Consider the following 10935-nt stretch of genomic DNA (forward strand, 5'->3'; position numbering starts at 1 on the left):
ATAATTTTAGTATATTTGATTATAGTAAAACGTTTGTATAACTTGAATACATTAATGAGCAGTTTGCGAATAAAAATGTAGATGATTAATAAATATGATAATATGTAGTAAGTACATTGTACATGGTATGAAATACCAAATATGGGACGAAGAAAATGGAACATGTATTCATATAAAAAATTCATAACAATGTGTCGCACTGAACCCAAAAATATGAACTCAATTAAAGCTTGCTCTATGTTAAAATAATTTTTATGTCTGTGCGTTTTTGAGTAGGTATGCCTGACAATATTACAGGAATCTTTATCAAAATTATTCGGAACTCACATAGGCCATATTATACAAATTGTGTATAATGAGGCAATGAACTTTTTACTCATTACTAATTAAAAATAATAGCATTAAATTCTCACTTGGAATTCATCTTTAATATTAATCTCCGTAATAATTAGCAAACAATAGCAGTATTTCTTCTCAGTATTTAAATCTGAGTCATGGGGAAAATTAAAGTTCAGTAGTTTTTATGTCTGAAATAAGCGAATACATTGATTTTTTGTTGTCAACTTGTGGCTTTTGCGGTTTATTTACAAAAACATTCGATTTGCAATCTTATCGTTTCAGCGTAATAAGGGGTGGTAAAAAATATGGTATTTTGGCTAGACCAATTTTATTTGACGCTTTTTGTAATATTTTTTTGGAATTAATATCGTTATATTATCATTGCTTAGCTACCAACCCACTATTTATTTTAAATTGAATTTAAATGAAGATATCGCTTCTTAGCGATAAGGCCGCCTATTTGTACCGCTCTATATTACTTTGTTTGTATTTTTTGTTTGATTTGTTTTGTTTGTATATTCAATAAAGTGTTCTGTAGTAAATATTCGTAACTTTATCTCAGTAACAAGAACATATTTCTGTATCGATTGAGACATTTACCACAATTTACCATCCTACCATGCAATTATAATATGAAAAATGTTACGCTGCAAAATTGATACTCCATATATTTGCGGAATTGTGAATGGACTTATAGCAATATCACGTAGTTCTTTTGTATTATTTTTTTTCAATTTGTCACTCGGTAGGTCACGGCTGAAACGCTCGATTGTGTGACTTCCCTCCATTCAAAGGATTTGGAACGATTGTTATGACATCATTCTTGTTAAAATCACTTTAATTTTGTTTGTAACGATGACTGTTCTGGATATTGTTTAAAATGGGCCTGTATGTAATGATGTGTGATGAACTAGTATTTTTATAATTATGTATTATGGTAAGCACGCTATTCAAATTCCTTAGTATTTTTTCGTATTTTTTCTACATTAACAGTGTATTTTTGTCGATATTTAAGCATAATAATATGCTTTCTCCTCTCTATCTAGATATTAAATAAAAGTGTATGTTGAGAAATTTATAATTAGGATCTAGTGTCAAAAAAATTTTGATTTCACTAACTGTTATTTTGTACCTCTTGTTAGTAGAAATGAAAGTACACTTTGAGTCGTGAAATGATAGTTTATTATATTACAATTATTTATACATTAATTCCTAAGGTACTTCGCAAGCCGTTCTTTAAATCCTGTTTGGTCCATAAAGCTTCTTTGTTCTTGTGTACAATATTCTGTAATGAAAAATTCAAAGATCAGTCAAATTATAGATACATAGAATCGAGGCTCCTATAAAACACATCGCAATTCATCAGAGAAAAAGCTAAGCATCCTGTTATATTAGTTAAGGTTTCCATCCGCGGCTTAGCCAACTTAGTCAAAGAAAAATTTCCATACGGAAATGTGATGTTTAATCCTCCTACTAGGAGATAGTTCTCCGGACACAAAAAATATATAACATCGCTCCAATGAGACGTTAAAGATTGATAGAAGTAAGAAAAAAAAATATAAGTAAGGATTTATATGTAATAAATGCACAGATAAACAATACTCACGGACTGTGCTAGGTTCCCAGCCAATATATTCTCCTGTACGCGCATTCTCCTCTTTCAGCCAATCATAAAGCGGTTGAAAGTATTCCATAACCCCGCTAGCGTCCATGTTCCTTTGTCCTGTTAGAACTTCCATCGCGTCCGGCCAAGGCTTTGATGATCCTAGTTTCAGCATATTTCTGAAAGAAAGTTTCTAAAATAAATATGTATTTCTTAAGGATTTTTAGTGTATCTAAACTTGCGAAGTAGAAAAGTATGATTTGTTTACGTTATTTGTATTACTATTTAAGTCAAGAACCTCTCGGCTCGGATTTAAAATAGCTTTTTGTATCCAACAAGGAGGATGCGAGGACAAGAGGCTTGTTGTATGAATTATGTGGTATATATTCTGGTATTTACTTAGGTACATTAAAACCATCGAATAAAACTAATATTATACAGAGGAGAGATTTGTTTTTTTCTCTAGCTTAGCATAGCAAGGATATATTTTACTTACTGCAAAGCATTTCCAGCAGCAGTATTGTTATAAACGTCACAATTGGACAATAGTTTGCTCGAATCTCCCGGAGTGTACTCGCCTGCTAACTGACACATGGAGCGGTGGAATTGGAACTGTATTATGTAAGAGATGTAGTATCTGAAATGGTTTATATTTTGTTTTAATAAGTAATTTAAAATATGATAAAAAAGTATTATAAGAAGTTGCTTGGTGACAAAGTAATCTATTAATATAGTTATGTATGTTTAAATTATATTAAAAGGGCTCCATTATTCTCTCATCATTAGGACAAGGCAATTATAGTCCGATCTGATTAATAAATGAGTTTTGAATACAATTTCTATCTTTTACAAACTCTATCTATTTAATTTCTATACATTCTTAGTTTATTTCCCGTTTTTACTGTCTTTTTCCTATATGCCTGTTTATATTTATAGTTTAGTCTTATTAATTACCTCATATATTCGACATCTGCGGAGACATGGTATTTCGCAGCTGGATCAAAGTCATTTTCCGTTCTTGTTGTTGGAGGTTCAATGCCCTGAATAGATTCTCTTAGCTGCCAAAAGTGGCAGTTGTAGTCATTTGGAGTTGTCGTCCCTCTGAACACGCCGTAGCGGTATATGTCAAGGAGGTACCCGAATGGGAGGAACACTATCTTTTGCAAGCCCTGCAATATTGTGTATTTTATTTGATTAAGTATACCAGAATCTAGGTAGGTATAAATAATGACTACAGAAGAATATAAGTATGTATAATATATCTGTTACTAGGTTTCCGCCCGCGGCTTCGCCCGCGCAGTCAAAGAAAAACCCGCATAGTTCCCGTTCCCGTGGGATTTCCGGGATTGCGTCATTTTCCCGGGATAAAAAGTAGCCTATGTCCTATCTCGGGTATCAAAATATAATTCTATACCAAATTTCATGAAAATTGGTTCAGTAGTTTAGGCGTGATTGAGTAGGTAACAGACAGACAGATAGAGTTACTTTCGCATTTATAATATTAGTATGGATTCTTTGGTCGTCATAATAACGATCTTGGTAAGACTTCTTAATTAATTCATGTTATAATTTAAATTATCATAATAGCAATTATTTTAATTTACCATTTTATAGAGCTGGTTAATATTTGATTCTTTATCTTCAGAATCATCTTCAAGTAATCCCATTAGTTTTAAATGTTTTGGTGTTGCCACAGACAGAGCGATTACATCACCTACAGCTTCATGGAATCCTGAAATTAATTATTTAGGAAATTTTAAAGTGTCCATATTGTATACATTGTATATGTATAAGAAAGGTACAACTTTTTAATTATCTAACGTTTGTATTTTTAAGTACGAATGGTTTAAATCTATCGATCCATTTTCTATTTTCAAGAGTATTTTTCAATAGAATAGGTTCTTTTACAGTTTAAGTAAATGGTATTGATAGTGGTGTTAATATTTACTATAGGTAAAATATTGTTAACATAGCGATTTTGGTGCCGCAGAATTTTATGCGAATCTTACAATACAGTATCACTTCATTATGTCGTGACTATAAAGATAATAGCATAACTCACCAGGATTCGCTCCTTGTCTATAAACAACGGGCTGGTCTTTGTACTGCAAATAATACTGAATATGACCCATTTCGTGGTGCGTCGTTGTAAAGAAGTCACTGGTTATTGATGTGCATTGTTTTATTCTGCAAAGATGTATCATGTTAATAAAAATATTTTCCCTTGATTTTAATTTGATTGAGAATGTTAAAAAGTTATAAAGTCACCTAAAATCTTCACGATCGAAGAAATCCCAGGCAGAAGCGTGACAAACCATGTCTCGGCCATCATCCGGCTTTTCAATGATGGACCGATCCCAGAACAAATCTGGCATACCGCTTAAATTGAGAGACTTGAAGAAGTCTTCAGCCGTTTGGAAAAACTTCAACGCGGTGTAGTTCTGAAATAATGAAATTGCTATTAATGTACTATTGTACAACGTAATGTGTGGTAATGTAAGTTTTCGGTTTTATAATATTCCTTACTTAGCCATAAGCCGTATTTTCAGTAGTTAATTTAATTTTTAAGTTTATTCACTACAAATAAACTACTGAACAGAATAAATGTTTATTTTTTTTACATATTAATCGAGACAAGTATTCACGTGCTAAAAAAATAACAAATGAGGAACATATACCTGTTGAACTAAAGCATCTGTGACATCAATATCGAGCTTGTTCGGAAAAGGTTTGGTGAACTGCTCTACATTGTTCCAAGTCTGTGCCCAGATATTTCCTGAAAAAAGATAAAATATTTTCAAATGGTTGTAAAATTTATAAGAATTTATAAAACATACGAGAGCATTATATTTAAAAATTAGTTTATGGTAAGTCTATAGTATTGTCTTTGTTATGTGTATTTATGTATTTTCAATGCAATAAAGTATATTGCATTGAAAATATATATATATATATATATAAATATAAATATATAATATATTTTTAACTATTTATAATATTAATTGTCAATAACTATATTTTATAAATCTAAAATTAAACAATTTATATAAGATACAAGCCTAAAATAAGTGATAACGATTTAAATATTTAATTGGTAGATATTAAATAAAAAAACATTGATTTACCCAATAAGTGTGCTGGAATCGGGCCCTTTGCGGACACGACATCGTCACCATATTTTTCTCTCAAATGTCGCCTTACATACGCGTGTATTTGTTCGTACAGAGGCTTCACCTGCGACCAAAGGTTTGCTAATTGGTCTTCAATGTCCGATGTTTCATATTCGCTTAACCACCATTGCGCTACATTATCAAAACCTGTAAAAATATATGTGAATAAAATGTTATTGCCTTGATAAAAAAAAAAAATTATATTAGAATATAGTATGTAACACATTATAAAATAACACAAGTAAAATTAAATTTCTATCCCTGAAGTTTTATTTTTTTAAATCAATTATTTTAAAATAATAACCAAAATACACCATTCAATTTAGCGGCTTCATTGTACATCTGAACGTATTCTGTAAAATTGCCTTTAGAGGCTGCCCCGGCTGCCTCATGCCATTGTAACCACGCATTTTTCAATTCATCTGCATTTTGACTCTTTGTGAAAATATTCGTGACACCTGTTGATAAACAATATCGTAAAAAGTTACAAATTTTATTTACATTGAACACAGACATAACATTAATTGTATTCCTTTTTTCATAGTAAATTTGAGTTGTTGTAACTTTTAGGGGCACGCGTGAAAGCAAAAGAATATTAAATAGAGACAGTTACACCTAACTTCTAATATTATAAAATATTGGAAGCCTACTGTAACAAAACGCACCACTTTTTTAAGTTTCGATTAAATATAATTCTAAGAAATGTACTTACTTGGTTCAATGGTCAAGTCGCATTTGCTTGGATCTTTAAAGTCACAAATGGTTGCTTTTGCGTAAGTAGCCTTCATGTTATTTATCGCTTGAATGAGCCTTTGATTCAAGTCCTCTGGTAGTGCTGAAGTTCCCAATACCGAATATTTCTTGAACATTCTCTTCAGATCTTCATCGTAGAACTCATGCCATAGATAGGTCATGGTTTCTTTCCAATATTCTTTCTCTTCCTCGGCGATTTCTAGAGATGTTTGTAACTGAAAATTTTGAATATTATTTATTTTTGTAATTAGTAATTACAATTGTACCAGGGGATTAAAACTAAACATCCAGAATACATCAGGCAAAAAATAATATTATATAATTTAATAAGTAAAGTTAACGCAGCTCCATCCTTAGCAGGCTTAAAAATTAAAATAAACCCAATTAAAAGAAACCTTAGGTATAATTTGTAAATCCTAAATAATAATGCAAAACTTTTTTTTCATCTTTTACTTATTTCCACTTTTCCCTATACTTACACAATTTACATAAACTAGTTAACACTTACGTATTTGTCTTCATTGTATTTAGTGATATTTGACTCATATGCCCATGCAGCCAGCGTAAGTTTGTTTTTAGCTTTACCCATAATCTCATCAAGGGATCTCATGTACTCTCTCCCAGAGTTTTCCTCCGCGGCTCTCTCCTGTGCGCGGCCTTGAGCCGCGACTATGAATACAGAGGCGATTGCCCCTAGGAGGGCCAGCTCACCGAGGATTTTCAACATCATCTATTAATAAATAAGTAAATAAAGAAATAGGAATAAAATTATTTAAATATATAATAGGAATAAGAATCATTCCATTAATATAAATGAATATCACTGTAGTCGGTCTGGAAGTTAGTGAGTTTATAGGACCTACTGGTAATTATAAGTTTATACATGTACTATGTACATAGGTAGGTACCATAGTAGGTACTTAAATTGTGAAATGTGCACCATTAATACCTTTTGGAATTAAATTACACAAACTTCGAAGGCTGGACATAAAATTTACAAGCAATAGCGAACGGACAAGTATACAAAATCGATATTATTTGCATTTTATGCCCATTTATAAAGGCATTTAACTATAAGAAAAACAATGCATCGGCATCGATGTCAAGGTGGGCTTCACGTTGACGACCCGGTGCAGTGATCTAAATCAATTACTATGAAAATATTTACTAACATTCAAGGGAATGCTCTCTATGTACCTATATTATGTGCTAGCTTTGCATTGTGGTTTTACTCGTAATTCTTCGCTCTTATTGATCTTAGCGCATTTATTCCTCGATAAATGGCGTATGTAGGACCGGACCCGTAGTTCCTGAGATTAGCGTTTTCAACTAACCAAACAAACAAACTCTTCAGCTTTATTTTATTAGTATAGATATATTGTAATTAGAAAATCTAAATTTTCTCGTCTACCACGTTATTTAAAACAAAATACTTAAATACATTTTATAACAAAAGTTATATTTATTCCATTGTAAAACATAATACGAGATATATTTTTTTTTTATATTATCTTCATGAAATAAATAATAATGATATTTTCAGATGATACTCGGTTGATCTGAGAGTTTGGACGTAATCTTATCTACTGGAGATATTTTCTAAAGTACTTTCAGGCGTTTGTATTTGTTGTATAATAATATTTTGGATAAAATTTACCTATCGCATATCTTGAGGTATGTGAATTTTTCTACCAGTATAGTTTGGTTAATTATTCAAATGCCAGCTAAACTACTCTTCACTTTTGCAATTAGCCCTATATTTTGTGTTTATTACTCGTGAGTACAGCAGGAATTCAATTGTATTTACGATAAACATTGATTGAATAAATTTGTCCTATAAATCTATTAAACAGAAAAAAAAATATATCTGTGTCATAATGCTCGATAAAATTGTTTTTACTTCTTGCATAAGAATTGTGGAGTACCTATCTATACTAATATTATAAAGAGGAAAAGTTTGTAAGTATGTATGTAAGTATGTATGTATGTATGTATGGTTTTCACGCAAAAACTACTGGACCGATTTCAAAAATTCTTTCACCATTAGAAAGCTGCATCTTTACTGAGCAACATAGGCTATATTGCATTTTCAAAAAAATTAGAGATCCTTACCAAAAATGCAATAATGTAACCCAAGGTGTAAAAAAATCCTCAATAAAACTTCTGTCATCGCGTGCGCTGCGGAATCTATTGAAGATAGAACAAAAAAATGTTCTACAGTATTATAGAATGGATCAATATCTACAAGAAAGTCCGCGATACCATATGTCCATCTTCAGTAGTTATGTTACTACAACAACTTTTTTACGTTTTCAAAGTAAATAGAAGTGCCGACAGTAATCAAACCATGTTATCGATACACATATATTAATCCTTATCCCATTAAATGATGTTTTATTACAGACTGTTTCAATACCAGCAAAATACTTTTTAAATGAAAAGAATTGGATATTCCATTCAAAAGATATAACGAATTTGAAAGTGTCAATCTACAGAAAATAGTACGTATACTGTTCGAGCAGGCCGTAGTGCGGGAGTCACGGAGGAATTCTACCAATATGCGTCTTGACGGAACACAGTGGGGTTTTGGTCGGTAGGAATCCGAGATAACCCACGTCCCCTCCCCTGGAGGCCGTGGGTATCTATGAAAGATTTCCCCACTAAAACAAAAAAAAAAAACAAAAAAAAAAGGCCGTAGTGCGGGACGGGGTAAAGGTGATTTTCATGTGATTAAAAATTAAACCTATAGTCCGACCTATAGTAGACTTTTCACTGTAACGATATCGCTATCTATGCGGGTGAAACCGCAGGGCATTGCTAGTATTATTATAATTCCGTTATATTTCACCACTTTTTACGATTATATTTGTATCCTAAGCTCTAATACTATTACATCTATCACGTTGATCTGATCAATGATTATGATTTGAGCCCTATTTAAATTATTTCTGAAAGTACAAGTTTTTAGTTTAGAATCAATTTATTAGTCTCCTTTTACTTACTAGTAAAACTTTCTTCGCTGTCTCCGAACAGTATCCACAAGGCATTTTCAATAAATATAATTACGATAAAAAGCACTATTTGAACACATACTAGAGCCAAACTGACATTCTCACTAAATGTAGGCATTTTTTGAATATGCAAATGAATTAGTATGTTGTTCTGTTTGTCATGCTTGTTTGAGATTTTGAAGCCTTTTGTCCGTCTACATTGTGCCCGAAACCAATGAGGATGACGACTTCACTCATAAGGACATTTAGAACGAAAAATATTCTTCAAGGTAGGATAATAAGTAAATAAATTTTTTGAAACAGAAAAGCTTACTGTTCTCGGAGTTTGGTACCTTAATTATTGATGTATTCTATAAAACAGTAATGCTTCTAGTATTCTAACGTGCATAATGATCGTCAACTGTTGAGATCAGCTAATTACAATAGCCATAAACATGACATTGTAAGGCTGGTCCAGTAACTATAGAATAGTAAAGAGGACTTCACAAACTCCCCCACCATCAAATAATATCAATTTTCAAAGTAGAATTAAAATTTACGCTAATGGTACCTCTACCATAATCTAGAAGTTCTATTTAATTCAAAGCTTAGCTTAATGTACCTATTACTTATTACTATATCGTAGATCAAGACATCGTTAATTTCGTGCTTGTATTATTTTATCCGTACATTTTAATGTAATTTGGCAAAGTAACTTTACTATTTGTATGACGTGAAATTTTAGAATTTCCGTTTCTCGGTTTTAGATAAAATAATATTCGACACACGAAAATGTTTCAAACCCTTTCCTTCGTTCCTAAATATAAAAATTATTTACAATGTAAATTTAAATATTTATAGTTTACCTATATGTATGCTATATATTAAAATAATTTATTTATCAAGTCAATTTATGTACTATATTGTAAACTTGTAATCGAAGTTCTGTTGTATATACAGGGTGTCCCACTGTTGGTATACTAAGCTCAAAGGAGGTTATAGTCTTGCATACGCTGAGTACGTAAAAAATACTTATAAAATTCAAAACACATTTTTTTTTTCAAATAGACGAATTCTTAAAACTCTATGTATACACCCCTAACAAGCAACCCGTCCAACTTTGCCACCCGCACGTGACCTATCGTTTAAGATTATGTTTTCATAGACAAAATACTCATATTAGCGAAGCGTTATATGCCAGTTGCACAAAGCTAGAGAAGAAAACATGGATTTTCAGGAAAAATTTAGCAAAAATTTTTTGGTATAATTTTGTTGTTTAAGTATTTTTTACGTGATCAGGGTATGCAAAACTACAAGTCCCTTCGCGCTTAGTATACCAATAGTGGGACACCCTGTATAAACATCGAACAGCACAACAGTAGATACATTATTTACAATAATATGAATATGCTAAAATAATATGCTACCACATGCTACTTTAATTACTTCAACTCAAAGGACATGAGTAAACAACTTTAAAAGGCATAAATAGTTAGGTACCTAATTATTTGTGATTGATTCTAGCAGTTTCAATAAATTTAAAAGGTAGGAATATAGGAAATATCCTTCATTGTATACCTAATATAATATTTTTAGTACCTATACAAAGAAAATTATACACAACATGTACATTTATTATCTAAGATCAAAATAACAATAATTGCAATTCGATGCATAAACGTATTGAAAGGAATATTTTTTATCGCAAATAAATGAAGTTAGGTTTTAGTATCTAAGGTAATTACGTGTAAAATAAGATGATAAGATTTCATGATGAGATTCTATTAAAACCAACTTTACAAAAATAAACCTTTAGGAACAGTTTTTTTTTTATCTGAAATAAATAATAAATATTTTTAAAATACTCGTCTAGGAGCCACTTACCGGTGTTGTTCCGTCTAACCCTAGATGCAAACTATTCGAGATATGATTTTATCGTACTGTGATAATGTTGCAGAGTCGAGTTTCAAGTTTTAAGAGCCCTTTGTATCCTTTAACATCTACAGATGATAGACGGCAAGTCGTATTTTAGATTACGATAATAGAATACAAACATTTATTGCTTAAACTAATTTATGTT

The 10935-nt window shown here is 31.3% G+C and overlaps 1 protein-coding gene across 2 annotated transcripts; it reads right to left on the reverse strand.

Annotated features, from left to right (window-relative positions):
- Window positions 1-1526: 1526 nt before the first annotated feature.
- LOC149485300 (angiotensin-converting enzyme-like) lies at window positions 1527-10798 on the reverse strand. Of its 2 annotated transcripts, none has more exons than XM_089700046.1 (13): window positions 10740-10798; window positions 6374-6595; window positions 5825-6080; window positions 5427-5570; window positions 5068-5259; window positions 4621-4718; window positions 4211-4383; window positions 4005-4129; window positions 3547-3674; window positions 2897-3111; window positions 2439-2579; window positions 1946-2121; window positions 1527-1624 (listed from the first exon to the last, which is right to left on the reverse strand). In XM_089700046.1, exons 2-13 carry the CDS (start codon window positions 6593-6595, stop codon window positions 1545-1547), a joined length of 1950 nt encoding a protein of 649 aa, XP_089556172.1. In that variant the 5' UTR covers window positions 10740-10798; the 3' UTR covers window positions 1527-1544. The 2 variants fall into 2 exon arrangements, with proteins under 2 accessions (XP_089556172.1, XP_089556173.1); XM_089700047.1 differs by lacking the exon at window positions 10740-10798 and adding an exon at window positions 6786-6895.
- Window positions 10799-10935: the final 137 nt, after the last annotated feature.

Source organism: Colias philodice, chromosome 10, assembly GCF_061535455.1.
Source record: "Colias philodice isolate Cphi_HAF_F1 chromosome 10, ilColPhil1 Martin Lab GWU primary, whole genome shotgun sequence".
NCBI classification, from domain to species: Eukaryota; Metazoa; Arthropoda; class Insecta; order Lepidoptera; family Pieridae; genus Colias; species Colias philodice.